Source organism: Nothoprocta perdicaria, unplaced genomic scaffold (genome assembly GCF_003342845.1).
Source record: "Nothoprocta perdicaria isolate Ctin4 unplaced genomic scaffold, notPer1 scaffold_184, whole genome shotgun sequence".
Lineage (NCBI taxonomy): Eukaryota > Metazoa > Chordata > Aves > Tinamiformes > Tinamidae > Nothoprocta > Nothoprocta perdicaria.
In genome coordinates, this window is record NW_020455027.1 from 1,260,670 (window position 1) to 1,283,705 (window position 23,036).

Genomic DNA, 23,036 nt, shown 5'->3' on the forward strand with positions numbered 1-23,036 from the left:
GAAAGCTGCTCGAAAGTTGTGTACTTATGTTTTTAAGTGTGGATGCATAAATAGCAAATGAATCATTGATGTGACAACATCCTTTATAAAAAACATTAATTAAAATAATTATCATGCCCTAGTTCTGGTATGTTTGTTGAATACTGTCAGTATATTAAGCACATAGATTATATAAGATATCATCCATTTGTAGCCATAGGTGGTATTTCTAGATTTTCTGCCTCTGTTACTCTTTTCTTTTATTCTAGAAAGGCTTTTAACATTTAAAACTATCATCCTTGTGCAGCTGTAGGAAAAATGAGCTGGAGAAATACTATGTAATGGGATAAATAAAACAGCATTATAAAATATGATTGAAGAATGTGGAGTCTCCCTCTCTGGAGGTCTTCAAACCCACCTGGATGCCACTTGTGCCACACGCTCTAGGTGTCCCTGCTAGAGCAGGGGAGTTGGACTAGATGATCTCTAGAGATCCCTTCCGACCTTGAATATTCTGTGATTCTGTGAATGGAAGAACTCCGACATTCTTTRTATTTATTAGCTGTACCATTTTGTTACTGTTTCTTAGGAGGATTATATTATCCATCGAAAATGAAGGATATAGGATAGCCCAAGTTATCTAAATACGTAGATTTATAAAATTTTTATGTGCGTGCAGTTATATTTGGAAACTCTCGTTCTGATCCTGTAGGAAGGATTGGCTCGTCTGTGTCCCTACTTCCTTTTTGCAGAAATTCTTGTAACAAGGAAAASTATGCCCTTAAAATACTTGAAAAACAGGATTTTGCCATTTTTGCTGTGCTGCATGTTCCATATGAAGAGTTATGATTTATTTATTAGTCAGTTGTTACTGAGAAAAGCTAGTTATTAGTCAGTTGTGTTGGACTTGCACTAAAAGTAAGGCAGAACTGCTGATGTGGGTACTCTGACAACAAGGAGGTGCAAAGTGGTTTTGGCGGCMGCTGATTTCCCTGGGCTTTGAGTGAAGTCTCCACTGTCAGGGAATGTGGGCTCTTGCTGAGGAGACCTCCCTTGGGCTCTGTGGGAATAGTGGGTTGCTAAAGATGCAGTCTGACCTTCGTTGTTCCTTCTGCTTGTGACATCTTCAATACCTGAAAGGAGGAACTTGTGTCTCCTTGCAGCGTTTGCGCTTTATGTTGCGTGGAGTAGAGCGGCAGCATCGCTGAGACACAGTATTGATATGAATTTATAAAAAGTTTTAGAAGATAAGTGAACAACACCATTAAGGAGAAAAAGTGCTTAAGTATTTTTGCATCATGCAGAAATGGGAGATACTTCAGTTATTTAAATCCAGTAACTTTTTAAAATGTATAAACAGTGGTTCAGTTCCTGTTAGGTGATCATCAGGATTAGGGTCTCCTTTCAAATAGTGAAAAGTTGAGGAAAGAAAGATTCAAAAAGTAAAACCCTTTTTTTTTTTTTTCTAATTCAAGTTACTAGTCCTGTTTTAGTATTTTCCCTGTGTTATTTAAAGCAAATGCTGTGGGCTAAAGTGAGGAAAATATTCTGAAATAAATGGTTATCTATGGCAATGTGCTTGTTACATTTATGAATAAATCTTAAAATGCTGATTGGCAGCCCAGACTGAGTGACACTCTGACAGCTGCTTTTTTTCTTTTGTTTTAGTCTTAAACATAATTTTACGGCAAACATTTTTTTGAGTAAACCAGCTTCTGCCTATATCATGTGTAAAATCTTTTTCAGTATTTGTTTTTGTTCTATAAATTGAATAAATTGAATGTATGCAAATTAATTTTTAAAAATAGCCTGTATATCTTGAAAATAAATATTTTAAGCCTGCCTGAATTTTCTATCTCACAGATGAATTTTAGTTTGCCACAAATAATATACTAAAGAAAATGTGCTWATTTTAAAAGAGAGCGTGGAAGGTTTGTATTAATTAATCTGTTATCTTATGTGTAATGCCAATGCAATTTTATGAGTGATCTCTTCATGCTGATGTGTGAGAACTGCCAAGAATTCTTTAAAAGGCAAGTGACAGTGATTTTCTCCATGTCCTGAAGAGCAATAATACTGGCTGCTCTCACCTACCAGCTCTTTTGAGATTGTTCTCAAACGTAGTACTGTTTTTATTATTAAAACTTGTAAAAGCAATTTGATCTTTTATTAAGGCGTGAATTATTATTGTAAAACATGTTTTTTCTTTCTCTTTCAGCTTTACATCTTCCAATCCAGCCTTACAACATGGTTAAAACTTCTGCACTCCAAACTTGAAGCAGTCTACAGTCAGAAAATTTGGTGTTTAAATAGTCCAAGATATCAGAACCTCTTCAGTCACAACTGACAGCAGTGCAAGAAGACATCCTTGATCCTTCAAGCCAGGCTTCAGTCTTCCTTGACTCCCCTTCTTAGTCTCTGAGCATTGCCCTGCTGTTGTCTCTTTATCCAAATATAACTAATGCTATGAATCACAATTACAGTTTGTGTCTAGAATAGTGGAAAAGAAAAATATGTACAAATGGCCTTATGGTAAAAAGGATTATTCATGTTATTAGTATCAAAATCAGTATCTTCCCTCAGAGCCTTGGAAGTTGCACTCTACTAGTGTGAAGTAATTCTAGTARAAATAGCGAAAGTTTTAGGGAGTAAGCACCAATGTTTTTGTCATTTTGTGTAACTAGGTTTAAGCAAGAGTACTGTAAATACTTGAATTGTGGTTATAGTACAAGCTTAGTGGATGTTTCCAGAATCTGTAGTCTCAGTTTCTGAATCCAAGGATTTACTGTGCATGGTTAAGTATGGCGTACTGTGTATGGTTAAGTATGGGTTAAGTATGGCGTAAACCTTCTTAAAAAGACTGGAATGAAGTCAAATGGATATTCCATCTTCAGTAGTTTGCATAAGATGGTTTGAGTGACAGCTCTTCATCGTGGTGTTCTTGTTTAGTGAAGAAATCTGTATGAAATATAGAAAAAAAATAGAAAAAAGTCACTGAAAGCACACATATGAAGCTGGGCTCTAATCAGCTACTAATCACTTTATTTTTGGAAAACCACTTCTTCCATTCCACTTCATTGCCTTGAATTATGTTTGCGAACAAGTTTAAACAACCAAGAAAGAAAACCTGAAACTTTAAACTTTCACATTAAAAAAAACCAAATGACATACAGCCTGCTACTATACATTTTAGACCATCCAAATTAGAAAAAGCCTTTGTTGTAAGGGGTGGAACAAACCCCAGCTGCTGCTATTATTCGTTGGTCTGAATATAGACTCAAAGTAGATGGTTGTCTGCAGCACTAGTGGTATCACTCACCCTCTATATTGCCTGCTTTTGCTGTTCCTGATCTTAGCTGAAGAGTTCCTTACACTGTCAACTTGAAGATATGTAAGTTCTCTCTACCTTTAAAGGAGAAAAAAAAAAGTTAATCAAAATCTCTCAGTTTTGGTTCTTCAAGTTTGCAGTCTACCTTACTGATTTAAGGAATGCATGAATTTTKAAAATTGAAGATAAATTTTATATATATGTTTTTAATAAAATTCAAGTAGTATTTSTGGCTTCAAGGCAGTGTATTTTTAATTTTGTTCAAATTATAGCCAACAGATGTTATTAATTTGTACACCAAAATATCTTTTAAAGTGTCTAGAAGCACTTTTTTTCTCTCTTAATTTTATTTTAGTTCTGTGGAAAACTTCATGTTTGGAACTTCCTTTTTTTTAAAAAAAATCATTTTTATATCCTCAAAGCTTTACCAATATTGCAGTGTGCAGAACATGTCTTAGGTAGGGGATCCATCTGTTGACCACTGTAATTGTGAAATAGGCCCTCATACTGTATTTCCTGCAAACTAGTGTTTGACTATGGGCTCTTAGAAAGGAGCAATTTTCCCATCACTTTTGTCTTCTCTGCCTGCTGTGTTTATGAATATTATGATACTGTGCTAAAAGCTCCGGAAGGGATTATCATGTAGTGTGACCAGCTTTCTTGTATCTCTTCAAATTATTGGAACATAGATCTGGAAGGACTTAGGTGTTTCTGAAAGAGAAGTGATCTGTGCCRTTGTGGCTTAAACTAGTAAATAGATCTGGATTATTTTTTAGTAAGGAATAATAATAAAGAATTACTATTAGCTCAGTTAAAAGAACAATTAGATTTTTTTTTTCATAACCTGGTTTTAAGACTGACTTCATCAAATCTAGTGAACAACGATGTAGTAAAATAGGTCAGGGAAGCTACATRCTTTTTCCTGAAATTTTTGAGACTTCAGCATTTCTCAGATTCATTTGCATCAAGAGTGTCTACTTATTTAAATAGAATTTAGTCTTGATTTGTTTGGAGTTAGAAAGGCCAGAACATAAGACTACTGTATTTTCTTCTTCTCTTGGATATCAAAGTTATACAGTTAGAGGATAGGACAGTGGTGTTTTGAGGTACCTGTAGCTTCTTGAATATGGTTATAGTCACAGAACAGTCTGGAGTGTTTGCATCTACAGTTCTGTGGTGAAGAAGAAGAATCCCTTTAAACACATTTTGTAGTATTGATATGGTTTTGTAAAGCAGGTAATTCAACAGATCCTAAACTTTGTAAGAGCATAGGTAGATAAGTTAGGAATCTTTTTCCTTAGAATCTTCTTTAAAAAAGGGATTGGATATTGCAGTCAAAGAATGGAGTTTATGAGTCGGTGACATGCATTTCACTGAATTACTTTTAAATTAGTGCTGTCTTCTATGGAATTTAACCATCAATAATTCAGTGAATAACTTTTCTGCATTAGCAAACAAATCAGACTTTTCAGAGCATTTCTGCTTTCATTTGGGATATTCCCCACTAGATATAAAAATATAATAAATATAAACATTTACATATTAAAATGATAGGAAAATRTAAGTGGATAGTGCAGGAGCAGTTGCAGCTTCATTGGAAAACAGATCTTAAGTAGTTACGCCATAATTAGGTTCATAATTAGAAGAAAGAGTTGTAAAATTAATTACTATCAGCAATCTCTAAAAATAGATTTGTTGAGGTATTTAATCCGTCTAGTTTTGAAATTTTCCATTCTTCTGAAAGAGTATCACAATTTCATGAGAAATTGTACCTAATGTTGTAATTAGGTACTAAGTTTTATTTTAGACCAAGTAATATTTCCATTATTGGAAATACTATATCTTAAGTCTCATTATCAAAATAATGCAACAGAACTAACTCTGAGATGAGGGCATATGCTGCAAACAATGTTCATTTCAATTGCTTAGACAACTCAAGCACCAAACACCAAAGGCAGAAGTGGCCTGTACCTTAACTAAAAATAAATTTAAAAAATTACCTAAAAAAACCCCAGTAGCTAAAGTTATCTATTTGAACTGTAGCTGAAGCTACTCTTGGCCCCTAATTTACTATTAGATAGAATAAAATACAACTATTTTTCTGTAAATAATCCAGTAGTGTCTAAAGAATATGATGTAAATTCTTACTCATTCTCACTCATAATTTTAGGGTTCTGTGCTTATAATAGTTCCCAAAGTACTTAAGCATGTGGAGGATTATAYGGTATCAGTTGTCGCATTTTTCCTATAAGGATGGTGATGTTATTTGAAGGAAGATAAGGATAATGCTCTTGCAATGAAATTTCCTTTTGAAACTTATGTTTACCAATTTTGAGAACATTCCTTTTTTGCATCTTGATKTTTTTCTTTAATTTTACTCTTAAAAAACAATCACCCTGTTGGTAGAGATTGTAAATTCACCATGAGGTTATGATAATCTCTTGGACTATTGTGGCACAAAAGCTATTTCTCGGGAAGATCATACCATGTCGTAAGGCTGGAGATGGATGTAAAGCTACAAAGAAAGAAAATCAACTATCAGGTAAGAAAAAGATGTTGTGATAGACAATGAAAAATAAGTATGCTGTATTCTCTTTAAGTTGGTGTGTGTTATTTTTTAGTCTATACACTGATTTATGTCTTTGCAGGTTCATGGTTGGCTGTGGAAGATGCGATGATTGGTTTCATGGTGACTGTGTTGGACTGAGTCTTTCTCAAGCGCARCAGATGGGTGAAGAAGATAAAGAATACGTGTGTGTGAAATGCTGTGCTGAAGAAGACAGAAAAGCAGAGTCTTTGGATCAAAGTCTACTGGATCCTCAAGGGAAACATGAAAGCTATAAAGAAGAAAGAGCACTGGAAAGTGAAAAACCCGGGATGTCAAAGCAAACACCTACTTGTAATGCAAGCATGACTGAGAAACTGAGGCAAGCAGAGGACACAGGGAAGCACAAAGTCAAAATTTTTAGAAGGGTAAGTTAATGTTTCAAGTTCTTTTAGTCATTGGGCTTTGGGTGGAGATGTTTCCCCTAACTTTTTATAATTTGAAATACTGTTGCTTAATAGTGTTTCAAATGTTTTTCTCTTGTGTTTGTAATTCAGAAGATGTGAATCTAATCTAAAATTTGATTTTTATTTTGAGAGTGTGTGTGTTAAACTGATTCTTGAGAAATGTGTTACTGCTAAATGCCGTTCTATTACTTTCAACGGAAGTATGTCTTCTGTGATACATATTTATTTGCTACATAGATATATATATATATGCATCGTATTACACGAGACATACACAAATACACGTTGTGTGATTTTTAGATACGTATATATTTAAAAGAAAGTTAAGCAAAATACCCCATTCAGAAACAGCTCGTAACTTAATTTGTCCAGAGAAGGAAAACATTAAAATATTAATATATGAGACTTGCACTCCAGTTTGCAAATCCTGTTTGTTAAATTTACATCTTAGTTCCTGTTTGGAGTTTCTTATATCAAACGTTACCAGTAAACAGCCACTGTTCCAATTAACAGTGTGCACAAGGCTCAGTTTCTACTATACTTCAGCAATATATAGTATCATAGTATATTGTATCATATTCATTGTGATTTAATTATTAGTCATCCTTTTTGCCTTACCTTTCTGGAGAGTAGTGTTATAATTCTGATATATAAATTGTTAGGTAAAATTTTGACCAAATATCTATATTTTCTAGTTACATGTCTTGCTCTGCAGATTTAACTAAAGTTGGGTTAGGGATGTTCACTGGTATTCCTGAGCTTTCTATATAGTTCTTAAGCAGGCAGTCATTTTCCAGGTGGAGCTTAACTGCAATTTGTCTGTGATATGTATTGGACCAGATTTTTGAAGAGATTGGAAAATAATACTTGCTGATAACTTGAAATATTGWTTAATAACATTTTTAAAAGTATAATTTAATATTGTGTACATCCAAGATTTAATTAGTATTAACGGTATATAACTTTAAATATATAATATTTGGGAAAAATGTGTAATGAGTACATAGTAGTTCATTGTAACATTCGTACAATTAGCATTAACATGTTGACATGTAAATGTTTATTTCAGGAATCTGGGGAGGGGAAGAACGTGTCAGAATGCAGAGACTTAGATGCTAAAAAAGGGCAACATGTTCCTACTCGGAAAGCATCCCAGGCTGCTATACCTCCTCGGAGGTCCTCTGAGGATAAAAATGAAAGAAAAGAGTCTCCGAGCGCGGTTGAAAAGTCTGCAAAGTCAGGTAACGAGGTTTGGATAAGGGCTATATGCTTGTTAATGTGCATGTACAATGAAGCATAAGGACTTCCTTTATAATATTATTTTTTTTACAAAACACATTTTATAGTGCAAGTGATGGTGATCCAGAGAACTGTTTGTTTTCATGATGTTTAGGATCTTTGTTTCTCATATCTTCTTTTATTTATCAGGGAAATGTTTCCTGTATAGATGTTTTCAATTTGACTAGGATAAAATGCTCATGCAATCAGTAATGGGAGAAAAGTGTCACAAAAGCATCTCTTAAACTTTATTTCATACTATGATAATGAGATACTTTTCCATAAAACACCACACGTACTCCATGTACGTCTTGTTTTCAGTGTACTCAGTTTTTTAATTGCTGTATAAATATTATTATTTGACTTAACAATTTGGCCAAAAGAAATCAGTAAATTACCTCAGAATTCATTTTGAAAGGTAACACTATTGCACGCTGAAACATCAAATTTTCATTTTAAACTTTATTTGAAAAGCTGAAGAAACATACTTTACTTTGAAAATAACTTACCTCTCTTATTGCTTCCTGCTCCCCCCCCAAAAAAAAACCAAAACAAACCATGAAACAAAAACTCACCCTTCCGAGAAGTATTCTTATTTATTCTTATGAGAAAAAGATAATTTTCATCATTTGACACAGAAATCTCAGAATCTCAAGAGCATGACTAGTGAGTTTTTGTGTCAGAGAACTTCATCTTAAAATCCTAAACTCAAGCTCTGAATTCTCGTCTAAATTCTATTCCTAAGGGAGGTCTGCTGAGTTAATTGTGAATCTAAACGTAAGGATTTATACTGAATAGTATCCTTCAGGCTTCAGACATCTCATGTGTTCATCTTCTCGGAATCACAAAATAATTGACATCCTTTCTAAAGAAGTCTCTGGCATCTGTGAAGTATTTAAACTGTTCTAAAATATATTAAGTGGATTACAACATGGAGAAAAAAATTTTAATGAATTCACAACAAATACAACATTAAAAATTACTTTTAAATGGAAGCTTGGCGGTCTCATTATGACAATTGGCATAAAGTTGTTAAACAGAAAAGTTATCTAAATCCTTTTCTTTTTTTTTTTTTTTTTTTTTTTTTTTTTGCTGATGTTGACAGTGGTGGTGTTTATTGGTAACGTTACCCATCACTTCCCTGTTGTGAGACTCTGTTGACTGAAACTTTGCCCGAGTGTCGTTGTCATGGGGAGGCTTCCTGCTTCCCCTGGGGAGCCCTCTTGAAACCACTTTATTACGGTTCCTCATCCACCTCTGAGCAGGAGATGAGCAAAAAACACACTGACCAAATAAAAGCCTTATTAGAGCTACTTTTTGAGCAAGCCTGATATTTTTGTGTGTTAGGTCACAGAGTGGAATAACGGCAAAGGATGTTATCAGGTTTGCACTGCCTTTCTGGTGAGGCATGGAAAAATAGTCCCATTAACCACAGCGTTCATGATCCAAGCATATAGTCTGCTAAGTGGAAAATAAGGTTGTTGTCTTAGCTACTTGAAAATGTGGTTAGAATGGGTCTGGTATCGATGCATTTTAAGTTGCACTCTGTAGGCAGAAGTAACAGCAAAGAAGAATTTCCTCTTGCCGTCCAACATGCTCATTACATGTTTATCAGAGTTCAAAATCTGTTTTATTCTTTTATGACTAGAAAATCAAGGTTAATATTGCTTCTTTTGATTCTTAAATGGAAAGTGTTGCTGTAAATTAGAGTGGTATATTCATGGACTGAGACATTGAAACTGAAGTATTTTTTTTTTTAATTACTATGATTTGTTTAGAATTTGCAATTATTTATAGTGGCTTTGTGCAAGAGTGTTTCGTAGATGAGTAGCTGAGATTATTAGAATTGAAATAATTTTGATGGCTACTAGGTTCAAAAATCTAATTTTAATGAAAAACTGTACTTGAAGTTTTAATCTTATTATAGTAAATGTTTTCTGATATATTATTTTCCAATTTGCTTCAGTGAAAAATGCATCTGTACTTTCACAGAAATTCAGCTATTGGTCAGTGTTTTTCCTGGCTTGGTATTGAAGAAAACATGATAAACTAAAGCAGCTTTGCAAAAACCTTTTTTTTTTTTTTTTTTTTTTTTTTTTTTAATCTTCATTCTACAAAAACAAAACAAAAATACAAATATCATAAAAAAATCAAACCAACCAAGGCCAGCTCCTCACTGAGGCAGTTCCTTGTTCTTGAAGCCCTTAGCAGCTTAAAACTTTGGGATATCCCATAACAATAAATGTTTGCAGCAGTGGCTGAGCAGTTTAAGATTTTTAACTGTTTGTGTTTTGATAGGTGTTCATGAGAAACAAGAAATTAAGAAAAAGAAAATTGAGAGAGGAGGAGCAAGTAGTACAACACATTTGCCAGCTGTGTCAGCATCGAAACCTTCTGCTGATCAGATAAGACAAAGTGTTAAACAGTCTCTTAAAGAAATACTCATGAAAAGGTAGGGGGTATGTGTTTGTGTATATATATATATATATATGTATACATACTCTTAGGTATTTTAATTTTGTTTTTACACACAAATGTATATATATGTGTATACTTATATGTTATTTATGAATTTATGTTTGTTTTCTTTTAAGGAGATGGAGAAGAAAATGTTTTGGAAGTTATTTTTGGTTATTGGAAGTTATATTTGGTTATTGGTTTGGAAGTYTTGGGTTTTTTTCCACTTTCCCTTGTGTTCTCTCACAGATTGACAGACTCCAGTTTAAAGATTCCTGAGGAGAGAGCAGCAAAAGTTGCCACAAGGATAGAAAAAGAACTGTTTTCTTTTTTTCGGGACACTGACTCAAAGTATAAGAACAAATACAGAAGCTTAATGTTCAACCTAAAAGATCCCAAAAATAATGTATGTATTATTTGTGTATAAGACTTCACAAAAAATACTTTTGCAATAGGGTAAAGGAGGCCTTCTGTACAGATACATTATTAAACCTTTCACAGTTTGTTCTCTTACTTTTTTTTCTGAATGTTTCCTCTGACTTCAGATTTTTTATTCTTTTCCTGTGCACTCAATGTGCTCGTGTGACTTCATCTCTCCATCTTTATCTGTCACCTGTTCTGCAGCTCCTTGCCCTGCACTACTTTATTATAGGTTTTCAAAGTAAAGTGGATAGAGCTTGTTCTAAGTGTTTTTCTTTTTTTGCCATAATAGTACTCTCTGTGCCTATTTTGTTTTAATGTAGAGGCTTTTCACAGCACTTATTTATACCCAAATTTCTGAATTATGGTCTTTGCCAAGGAAAAATCATCACTGTCTACATCACTTTTGTGAGTGTCAGAAGCCTGCTTTTCAACATCACAGTCAACTCATCAACCTCTTGCCTTTGGTTATCAGTTGTTCTAATCATTTTGACTGCGGTAGATGTAAGCTCAGTTTACTAGGGTCCTGATTTGTTTTGATAGCAGTAGTTAACTTCTTTTTTTTCTTGTAGATATTATTTAAAAAAGTACTTAAAGGAGAGGTTACTCCAGACCATCTAATAAAAATGAGCCCAGAAGAACTGGCTTCCAAAGAACTGGCCGCATGGAGACAAAGAGAAAACAGACACGTGAGATTTGTCAACTTCTATTTTATTGTCCACTTAAGTATATTTATTTTTTTCTTTTCAGGCCATGTGTGTTTAGAAAGGCCAGAATGTGTGTTGCACTAAGCAACTCTTGTTAAGTCAGGGGAACTCCTTTGTTCTGTTTAGTATTCAAGAAACAAAGGGAAGGTGTTGATACAGAGGTTGAAGTGTGCTTTATACTTTGTTTAAATACTTGATAAATATTAGCTCTCTTCTAGGGGAAGCTTAAAATGATGGATTTATGTATTGTAAAATATGCAAAATATGAATATACTTTTTTCCCCCGCCACTATTTCTGAAATGCTTTTTTTGTTATATTTTTAAATTTTCAAATTCTTTTATCTCAAAATAAAAATACATAACCTGCTCTTTTTACAGACAATTGAAATGATTGAGAAAGAACAGAGGGAAGTTGAAAGAAGACCTATCACAAAAATTACTCACAAAGGGGAAATAGAGATTGAGAGTGAAACACCAATAAAAGAACAAGAAGCTATGGAAATTCAGGTAAAAAGGAATATAATTTGCAACTATATAGTATAATTGCAACTATATATATACATAGTTGCAAATTCATCTGTTTGTAATTCTGTTCTTAAATCTGTATCTAAAATTTTCATTATGTTTTGCGTTTAAATTTTCTTTTATCCTTGCTGATTTTCACTTAAGGATTTAGAAGTTTTTTGTTTGTTTTTTTCTTGTGTTTGTAATGGTCTAAATTCCATCACTACAGTAGAAAATACTCTAAATCCTAGCTAAAAGAGATTTAGGAGTATCTTTTTTTTTTTAATCATTTGTAGCTTGTGATATCCTTTCAGAAAAAGAAAAAGTGGATCTGAAAGGAGAATTTTATGTTTGAAGGAAAGAAAATATTGGAGGGAAATATAAACAGTAATATTAATAACATGAACAAAGGGAAAAAATTAATGTTTGRCTTTCCTTAGGAACCTAATGTGCTTAAGTTGTTTGAGAAGACAGAGGAAGCTGAAAAAGATAAAGAAGGAAATGAGTCTTCGTCTCCAGACACCACAAGTCAACACAAAAATCACCTGTTTGATCTTAACTGCAAAATCTGCATAGGTAATTGTGAAAAACACATTGAAAATAAATAGATCACACTYGCATAGGGGTTTTGGGTCTTACAGCTCAGTATACTTCAAGAATGTAAATAAATGTTTTTATCCGCAGTTTACAGGAAGCAATATTTTACTTTATTGATTGCAGTTTTAAAATGATAGGCTATTGGCATAAAGATGGCTTCTATAAAAAGTGAACTGCAGATGAGAAAGAAATCTTCCAAGTGGGTGTGCCTGCTGTATTTGCTTCCTCATTTCTTTATGCTGTCCAACTGCAGTGGTAGTACTGCATTTTTCAGTACTCATTCCATATTTTCAGAGAAAAACAACTTTTTTTTTTGTATTTTAAAAGTAAAAATCATTCCAATTCCTGTTCTCTAGGCCGAATGGCACCACCTACTGATGACATTTCTGCAAAAAAAGTGAAAGTGTCCGTTGGGGTTGCGCGGAAGCAGTCGGACAATGAAGCGGAGAGCATTGCAGATGCACTGTCTTCAACATCCAGTATTTTAGCTTCAGAATTATTGGAAGAAGATAAACAAGACTTAACAAAATCACCATTCGCATCTCTCCCACGGTAATATAAAACTGTTGAGACATTTATAAATGAAAGGCGTTATTCCTGTCATTAAGCTCTTAAACCCCTAATTGGTTTTTTTTTATGATATTTCACAATCCACTTGTATGCTTGACGTTACACAAGTCTTCTGAGGAGTGATGTTATTTGCTGCAGTAAATCGTGCTATGCATTTCTATAAATAATACAATTTGTATTATTATGAATATAGACCTGCAATTCTCACATTGTCTTTTGAGGGAAATAAGCTGCTCTGCATCTGCTGGTGCAGAAGTGCCTATAAAAACAACATGTGGGTTCATATGAAGTAGATCAGAATTAAGATTTCTTCTTGTGTTACGCTGCTAAGGAGCAAGGTAGGTACAGTGTTGCAATTGAATGAGTGGAGATATATGTGTGTGTTTTTATATCTCTCTATATATAGAGATATATATACACACGTCAAGCCAGTGAATTACAGATTGCTGAAATCCAAACATATGAAAGACTAGTTAGTTTCAAATCAGGCTGATTTCAAATCTCAAAACAATTCTCTGTGATGTATTCTTACTCTTTATCAGTCCATGCCCGTATATCTTGTTACAGTTACTTCCTAAGAGTGGAGCTGATGCCTTGCAATTAGCACTAATTGACTACCAGTCAGTATCAAGGAGATCAGGGTGGCTGCACTGGAAATCTTTTCTTACRAGGAGTTAGAACTGAGACAGGGGCTGTGCTTCCCTCTTTTTCTGTGCTGATCGCTGATGTTTGAGGCTTGCTATGCCCTCTCCAGAAGCAAAAGGGGAGTGGGGGACATGAGGGAGAATCGTTTTCTGTTCCCAGTGCAGTTTATGAGATTTTTGTCATTGTTCTTGTTTCACAAAGCACCTTTCCTGTTAATTCTGGAGGACAATTCTGGTTCTACCAGGCCGGTCTGGCGCCTGGTTACATCCTTTGTCATTATCTTGCAAATTTTGCTGCTGTTCATGTAGTTTCCTGTACCCCATTTATGAAACTAAACCAGAAATCTCTATTTGTGATTGCACCTTATATGCTTATGCTTGCGAAACGTTTATGCATTGTGGCTGGGTTATGCTTTTGGAAGTGTTACAATGTTAAAAAAAAGTGCTTGTGTTCAGTTGCTGCGTTAATGTGCTTATGTGTCAATTCAGGGCAAGCAAATACTCATTACGTGTTGCTTACTGTGCATCTGCATTGTGGGTGCAACAGGCCACTGCTCACAGTGGTTCCTGACACAAATGATATTTAAAGAATGGGCCAGAACAATGTGTAATGTAATACATATCCTTATTTGGTCTGCAGTGCCATTAGCATTTGTTTCCTTTTAATAGCATTTAGTAGCTCTTAGACTACATGGGTCCTTCATGCTCAAAGGATACACACAGAATATCAGTTCACTAATGCATCTGTTTTACTGGAAGATGACAAATACAGATGTCTGTCTGACCCTTCTCTGTGCTTGAACCATAAGTCTGTTCAAGTGAAAAAGACAAATCTTCATTTTTTTGTAATTTTACTTGAGATGACTGCTTACGTGATGCTCTGTTGTATACTGTGTTTTTGACAAAGTTTTTTGTCTTTGTTTTTAGGTCAGAAACACCTGGCACTGTGGAAAGCGAAACCCTGTTTCTGGCACGCCTGAATTTCATCTGGAAGGGTTTTATCAATATGCCGTCTGTGGCCAAGTTTGTTATTAAGGCCTATCCAGTCTCTGGCTCTTTTGAGTATTTAACAGAGGTATTTGTACTTATTGTTAAGGAATGAACAGTTTATTTATTAACTTGAGTCACTAATTTGTTTATCTTATAAGCTACTAATAGTGTAATGATGAAAAGCAGTGATGCACAATCATGATACTGGGCAAAGTACTTGTAGGCTGAAATAGGTTGGGTAGGGCTTATGTATTTGGTAGCGAAGTATATTTCAGGATATAAATGGACCTCTAAAGGTTTTAAATACTCTGATGTCTGTCAGGATGATTTGTGTTCTATGCAGATGAGCAGCAGTATTTCCAGAGCTGCTTTTATGAATGTTTGACTGTGTTTAGTTCATTATGGAWCATTTTCAGTAGTATCAGGGTAAAATGGAAAGGTAGGACAGCATCTGTCATCAAAATAACCATCTTTGTGGCCTCCATTTCTTCAGTTAGAGGTGAGAAAATGGTTGCTGTTTTGAACTCAAAGCATTAAAAGAGCTAGGGGCTGTGGGGTTTTTGGTTGGTTTTTGTTTGATTTCCCCTTTACCCCCCATTCCAGGAAAAAAGTGTCCACGCTGGTGATTTCTGTTGACAGTGCAGATTTTGTCTTTTACAATAGGAATAGTTTGTTGTATTCCTCGATGTACTTAGCTTTTTCAAAGCAGTTAAATTTTACACACTTAAAGCAGTTGCAGAACAGGGGAAAATTGTATTTGCAATTAATATTGCTCAAATAATATCAGAGAAGGTTAGAGGGAATAGTATCGAGAGAGAACCAGTTTATTACAAACTGTTAAATTCCCACTGAAAATCCTAATTTAAGCATCCAAAATGTAATGTGAATTAATTTGCCTCTAACTATTGCTGTAAATTCTACACTTACTATATTAAAATGTTACAATTCTAGAACTTTGAGTTAAATGTATTTTTAATATATAAAATTAGATATATTGGGTTCAGATTTTTATTGTTCTTTCTCATAGGATTTACCGGATAGTATTCAAGTAGGTGGCAGGATATCTCCTCATACTGTCTGGGAGTATGTGGAAAAAATTAAAGCTTCAGGGACCAAGGTAAGAAATTCTATATATAGAAGACTTGCTACTAAATATCCTTCCTATTTACCTTAAAGATGCAGCTGAAGAACAGCATGCTCTTTGCTGTCCTTGCAGAGCAAGACCGTCTTAAGTGCTGTTAACTTTGCTGTGTTGAGACTGTATTGTGAGATGTGGCTAAATTAACAAGAATGTTGGGATGGGGAAACTTGAGGAGATGTGTTCTGGAGCTGTAATTCTACCTTCTCTTAAAGTACAGTGCAGGTTTGAATAATGTAGGTCTAAAATCTATGAGGGACCATTTGGCATTTGAATATGGTTTTTACTTTAGCTTGACATCTCTTCTTTTTTCAGTTGTCTGCTTAGGCAAGTGTTTCAGCTTCCTATGTTAATTCTGAGTTGCACAGAATTCAAAGCTGCTGCCTATGGCAGTTTGCTTCCCCAGTGCCTGACTTGCACTGCCTGTTCCTCACGGACTGCAGCACTGCCCGGCCTGGGGTGTCTCCAGGCGCCTGCCCTGGGGCACTTGTCTGCAAAAATACTAGAACCTGGTGCAGCAGATCCTTTGCTTCCCAAGTCACACTCCAGAGTTAGGTGGTGAAAATTGTTCTGGAGATTTCAATGGCCTTGAAAGTGCAAAATTTCCCTACAATGAAGCAAATTTCTCTAAAATTTCTGAAATGGAAAACAACTCCAATTTAAAGCAGAAATACATGTTTATGTTACTTGATGTGATGTGATGATACTGTATGATACTTGAGTCTAAAACATGTGTTTTATTTGCATTAATGTCAGCATACAGAAGAAAACTTTTATTGTTTGAAGTAATTGGAAGTTTTATGCTTCCTTGCTTATGTTCCTAGTTCTAGGCTTTGGATACTGGTCTTCCCTAGTATTTATCAGTATCTGGGACATGATAGACCATACGAAATAAGACTCTCTAATATTGTTAATGGCAGGATGGGAATAATTGCTTGGAAGTTTACATTCTTCCCTAAAAACTTTTATTTAGCAGGCTAATACAAAGCATTCACTTAGCAAGCTAATATAAAATATTAATTTTTTTAGTCAGTCATTGTAATGACACCTTTGTCTTATGGTGAAAGTTTCACACGTTTTCTCTGTTTTCCTGATTCTTTCTGGCCCTCTTGTCATCATCTTCCTTCTCTCTTCTTYGAGTTTTTATAGAGATTCCTATTCTTCTTCTTTGGATTGTACTTTTAAATTAAAAGAAGTCACAAAAATGATTGAAATTTGTTAGTAAAATATACATAACCATTATTTATTCCTTTTTTTTTTCCTCTTTTTCTAAACAGGAAATCTGTGTAGTTCGCTTTACTCCTGTCACTGAAGAAGATCAGATTTCCTATGCTTTGCTGTTTGCCTACTTCAGCAGCAGAAAACGTTACGGAGTAGCTGCCAATAACATGAAGCAAGTGAAAGATATGTATCTCATCCCCTTGGGTTCTTCAGATAAAGTTCCACATCATCTCGTGCCTTTTGATGGGCCTGGTAGGTTCAGCCTGGAATTTGAAACTTATTTTCATAACACTCTCTAAAGAAGGATGTTATAGAAATTTAAGAGAAAAATAATTTCTAGAACTGCAGTTAAGGTTTTTGAAAAGATGCCAAGATATTCTATTCCAACGTGTCATTAGTGTTATAATAGTTTCCTTTCAAAATAATCTTACAATTGGAAATACTTCTATATGTTTTTAAATAGTATTGTAGAAAAAAATACAGAGCGACTTTTTTTGTATATTCTTCCCCCAATCCAGGTTTTRCAATCTCAGAAAATTCAGTCTAGTGATGCAAATGACCTCTGGTCACAATCATACAGAATTTCCTGTTTATTTTTTAAATTGTTTATTTCATTATTAAAAACTATATATTTCGTATTTGAAAAATACTGATTCTTCACTAACTTGTTGTTTTCCTTGAATTCCAAATTTAAAAACAAAACAAAAAAAGCAGGAAAACTTAAAAACAGATGGACAAGGAAGAAATGATCCTGAAATGACTCCCAGTTGTTCTGCTTACACCTAATTTCTTTTGCATCAGTTTATTTTGATTGTAAATATTTGTGGAATATTTTTTTTGAATAGTTAGAGATAAAACTAAGAGAGGATAACATACAGCAAAGGGATGTGGAGAGAATTTATCTATTGAACTGAATGAGAATTGGAAATAGGTAAAGGTGAGAGGGAAATGGTTAGACATAAAATGAGAAAAAGATAGGAAGTGGGTTCTTTGTGGATGGTGCAGCAAAGTTTATTCCCAACAGACTCTCTTTAAGATAATCCAGTTAAGAGAAACTTCTCTTGGGGAACAGTGATAGTTGTCTGTATTTCTTTGAGTCCTGCGATGCTCAGTGCATTAGAAGAGCATCTGCTGAAGTGCCGCAGTGCCCAGGACTCACCAGTACTTGTCTGACTCTGCTTTGTCAGATTGAGCTTTTTTAGAGCATTTTTGAACATGGAGAAAACAATTTTGCCCTGCATTAAGAAGAAGAAGGGGCCATATTTCTTGTTTTCCCACCCGAAGAATCTTTAGATTGTTCAGAACAAAATATGTAATGAACAAATTTCAACTTGCAATTGTTGAAGTCGTAACTTTTATGTTGGATTTTTTTTTTTTTGTTTTAAAGGTTTTGTAATAAAAAGTATTGTAACTTTTTGCTGTCTTTTATTGTGTTGCTTACTGTCCTCTGGAATCCTTATATAGTACTTGCTGTAGTATAGTACCTCACTCTGATTTGGTCTAATTATTGATGCGGATTTCTAAGCTGGAGTTAATAAAATATATATATATATATTTACAAAATATTACATAAATTATATGCGCTAATTTCTGGGTTTTTTTGTTAAAATATAAGCAAAAATGATTAATTTCTGTTGTGATTTTTGCAGGGATTGAAATACATCGACCAAATCTATTACTAGGATTGATAATTCGCCAGAAAATGAAGAGACAAATTACTGCTGTTACAAGTGTTAGCAGTAGCTTTGTGGATGAAGGTTCTGAAGGCCCCTTGAGTAGCTTGCCACCAGAGAAGAAGAGCAAGCCAAACAAGCCTGAAGTCTCTCACAATGAATTGGCATTAGAAGAAGAAGAAGAAAATGATTTTTTTAATTCCTTCACAACTGTGCTGCACAAGCAGAGAAATAAATCTCAGCAGTCTAATACAGACGATGTCCCTGCAGTTGTTGAACCCTTAGTGGAGAGTAGCAAACATGAACCACCAAAGCCTCTCCGATTCCTTCCCGGAGTCCTGGTTGGATGGGAAAATCAACCTTCTACTCTGGAGCTAGCAAATAAACCACTGCCAGTGGATGATATTCTTCAAAGCCTGTTGGGTAYGACAGGGCCAGTGTATGAACAGAATAAGACGGAAGTGAGTCCCAGCGAAAACATACCATTATTAAATGAACAAGAAACCCTGAAAGAAGAAAACATGGATATAGATGTTGCTGATGCAGCTGCTGAAGTYGGTGAAACAAATACGAGCTTGGAAGGTGAACAGGAATCCCCTAGTGCTGCTGTAGCAGCAGATGCAGCAGCTGTAGGGACCTCAAGTTCTGCAAAAAGTACTGGAACTTTGATGGGCCTTAGTCTGAAGGGAAAACCTCCAGATGTTTCCACAGAAGCATTTTTAGCAAATTTATCTGCTCAGTCACAGAGTAAAGAAASCGAAGAAAGTAAAGAAAACGATCCAAAGTTGCAATTACAGGACAAGGAGAATGTGGCACAGGAAGTCAAGACGACCACAAATTCTAGTGTTTCTTCTCCATCAAATGCAGGGAAAAAAGGCAATGAAAACAGTGTTAATGTAGGCTCTGCTGAAGGTACTGCTGCTAATACCTCCAAGTCTCCACCCTTTATTAATATCAAGAGAGACCCACGGCAGGCAGCAGGTCGAAGCCAACAGACTAATGCTTCAGAAAACAAGGAAGGAGATGTTAACAGAAACGAAGATCGACAAAATCTTTCAGGAAATGATCAAATGGAAGTGGAGAATAAGCAGGCTCCTGCAGAAAAGGGCTTAAACGTGTGTCAAGGTGATGCACAAGCAAGCGAGATGCATTGTAGCTCAACTGCAACGAAAGCAGATAATGTCTGCACCTCACAAGCAGAGGATACCAAGAACTTGCAGGAAGATGCCTTGATGCAAAACATTGAAACAGTGAACTCATTCAGAAGAGGACCAGCAACAACTTCATCTCAGCCTGAACCAGAAAATTCCTCTCGTTCGGAATTTATTTCCAAGGTCCCAAACCCTATTACAAGTGGCACCTTCTCATCTGTTAGACCTCCACAGCACAATTTTCAGCATCCTAAATCTAATCCACCCGGATTTCAGTTTCAGGGTCCTACACCTCATAACTTTCCTCCACAAAACAACCCTATGTTTGGATTTCCTTCTCATTTACCACCTCCGCTGCTTCCTCCTCCGGGCTTTGGCTTTCCTCAGAATCCTATGATGCCCTGGCCACCTGTAGTTCACCTATCGGGTCAGCCACCACACTATACCGGACCCATTGCACAAGGGCTACCAGTGGCTCACAAACAGTCAAGATTTTTGGGGCCAGACAATTTTTTCCAGAGTAAAGACAGCAGGAGACCAGAAAGACGTCACAGTGACCCTTGGGGGAGGCAAGAACAGCTTTCGGACAGAGGTTTCAATAGAGGAAAAAATGATCAACAGAGGCAAAGGTTCTTTAGTGATTCCCATCACCAAAAGAAAGACAGACATGATAAAGAGTGGGACAACGAAAAATACTGGGATCAAGATRCTGAAAGAAATAGGCGCCGAGACAGAAACCAGGAAAAAGAGCGAGAGAGAAAGAGTAGAGAGGAAGGGCATAGAGACAAGGAAAGATTGCGATCTCCACACAGTGACAGGGCTTCTGATGGAAAAAGCCCCAAAGAGACTAGAAACCCAGAAAAAAAGACCGAAAAGCCTAAAACTGAAGAGCAGGCTCAAGAAAAGGATAAAGAGAGGGAGAAGAGCCGAGAGAAACATAGAGAACGAGAAAGTGAAAAGAGCAGAGATAGACATAGGGACCACAGTGACAGAACTAAAAACAAGAGGTAAAAAGCTGCAGGCAGTCTTTCAGAATCCTATTTAAATAAACTTAGAGTGATGTCGTAAAACTTTGTATAAAGAAAAAAAAGCCTGCTAGGATTGTGCCATCTTTTTTTATTCAGTATTCGTGTTTTGCAGAAACAAGTCTGTGTTTTGGTACCAATCACCGTACCAATACTCATCCTTTTTTTCATTATACCAACTATTGCTAGAAGTAGGAGTTTAATATTTTAAAGAATTTTACATTGCTGTATATTCAAAATTTTAAAGATTTCCTTTATTAATATGCAATAAAGGCTTAGAAATTTTCTTAGCTGATGAGGTTGGCTTTAGTCAAGTATGCAATATAGTTGCTGCCTTTGGTAATTTGTGCTCTCTTCTGTTTTAAGATGCGCTGATGATTTTAAAGGTGAATTTCATACAATAACCTTCTTTTTAAATTGCACTGTTTTTAAAGACTGCAGCAGAGCCTCAGAATCTACACACATTACAACAAAATATGATATGCTCGGTGGTGTGAAGAGTTCTTTTTAAATTATTCAACAGTACAATAAAACAGTTGAAATGTATTTCATTTTTCAAATATTTCCTAAGCATCTGAAGCAGTTTGTGACCAGAAATTGGAAGGCTAATCTGCTCGAATGTTATTGCTTTAAACTGCACTTGTTTTAATAAGAAAACATTTTTAAACTAAATTCTTCAAAACACGATTTGTAGTAGTCAGTCATTTCTCCCATCATTTTCCGTGCTTCAAAAACTTGAATACCTGAGCTTGTACATTACTTTGTGTTTTACTATCCTTTTTACTGTAAAATGTAAATATTTTAAGGGATATTTTGATTCTAAAACGATAAAACTTTCTCACATACTGTGTGTGTTTGATTTCATAGATGTGAAGCGGGAGGCTGAACACCGCATTGCAGCTTGGCTTGCGCTTGGGGAAAGGAAAGGGAGGGGCAAGATGTGGGGGGCAGTGTTTCTACCTTGGGGGCTTTTTGGTTAAATTCAGATTGTGTCGTGACTGACATCCACCCATGAAAACAAATACAGACTTCCAAACCTAAAAACAACTCCAAACCTCCTGTTCTTACAGTTTTTCTTCAAATACACTGTTCATTTAAAGACAACAGTTTAAACAATGTAAATTACACTGCAGCCATTTTAAGAACTAAAGCCTAGAATAGGATTGTCTGGAAACCTTCAGGAGATCTGTAAAAGAAACTTTGTTTTTTCCATTGATGTGTGCAGGAGTTAGGGAGTTGCTTTAGGATTGCTTTATGCAAGCTGAGTAGCCACCATGGTGGGCTCAGTCCTATCCTTGAAGGTTTGTAGAGCTTGGATTTAATGATTTGAGATGGGCCCATTGTTTTGGTGTTGGATTTAATTTAAGCAAAGAGGGTGGCTTTGCTTGTACAGGTTTTCATTTGGTTTGCCCCAAAATAGGCTTCATCCGGCCTGTGGTGATCCACACATCTCAGTACCGTGCATTTGTGCTCTGGAAGTAGACTGGTAGTCGTGAAGATTGCATCAGCCTCTGTGGGTACTGCCGAGCTCACAGTGCCCACAGTCAGGGTTACCAGAAATGTTTTGTTCGGAAAGAAAGGGCAGATGTTTCCAAAGCTTGCCAGGTGCCTGGTGTGTGCAAAACCCACAAGTGCCAAAGCAAATAGCCCGTAAGTGCCAATTCATTAAGACTTTCACAAGCAGAAACAGTTTTCTGGAGTTTGGTCCTGGAAGCTGAGGTGTTACAGGGAACACATGTAACACATATCCCTTCTGCAGGAATAAAGGGTGTTTTCTCCCCCGTGGCCTTCAGTTGCACCCCCTCCAGTGCTGGCCCTAGCTGGAAGTGCTCTGATTCACTGCTAGTGCTTTACACCGAGTCACTGCTCCGCAAGTAGGCTGCAAAAAGCTGTGTGCTCTGGTGGGGCGCTGCCGCTACCCCAGGAACCCCAGAGGGAAAAGGATGGGTCCAAAACCTGCTTCCTTCCCCAGTGTAGGCTGTAAGTGGCCCTGCCAATACGAGGTGGGAAAGGAAGAGACTCTCTTCAGCTTCATGGGCCACCACCACCCGTGGGGAGGTAGGGGGGAGGCCACAGCATCAGGCTGATCACTTGAGGGCTCACAGCACCTCAGGGAGGGCAGGTAATTGAAGCATCTTGTTCCATCACCCRCCCTCTGTTGATTGCTGAGTTGTCTTTGGCTGCTGGCAACATCTTCCTTACCACACACAAGTGGGGATTGAGTAGAAAGTGAACGTAAATCGCCTGGTCTTTTCTATACCTGCAGCCTCTGCTCCACATTTGCCTTATGTGAAGAAAAGGAGTGGATACTTGTTCCTGATCTGTATCCACTGAGGACTTAC

At 36.0% G+C, this 23,036-nt stretch overlaps 1 protein-coding gene across 1 annotated transcript in view; it reads left to right on the forward strand.

The window, feature by feature from the left end:
* The window catches only part of PHF3 (PHD finger protein 3), a 37,725-nt gene extending 16,262 nt beyond the window's left edge, over positions 1-21,463 (forward strand). Inside the window, exons 4-15 of the mRNA XM_026036673.1 lie at positions 5,956-6,280; positions 7,389-7,560; positions 9,896-10,049; positions 10,304-10,460; positions 11,047-11,163; positions 11,560-11,688; positions 12,126-12,261; positions 12,639-12,834; positions 14,424-14,571; positions 15,514-15,603; positions 16,902-17,097; positions 18,495-21,463. Coding sequence (XP_025892458.1) covers positions 5,956-6,280; positions 7,389-7,560; positions 9,896-10,049; positions 10,304-10,460; positions 11,047-11,163; positions 11,560-11,688; positions 12,126-12,261; positions 12,639-12,834; positions 14,424-14,571; positions 15,514-15,603; positions 16,902-17,097; positions 18,495-20,680 — 4,006 coding nt within the window. The 3' untranslated portion in view covers positions 20,681-21,463. The remainder of the gene's footprint in view (positions 1-5,955; positions 6,281-7,388; positions 7,561-9,895; positions 10,050-10,303; positions 10,461-11,046; positions 11,164-11,559; positions 11,689-12,125; positions 12,262-12,638; positions 12,835-14,423; positions 14,572-15,513; positions 15,604-16,901; positions 17,098-18,494) is intronic.
* The last annotated feature ends 1,573 nt before the right edge of the window (positions 21,464-23,036 follow it).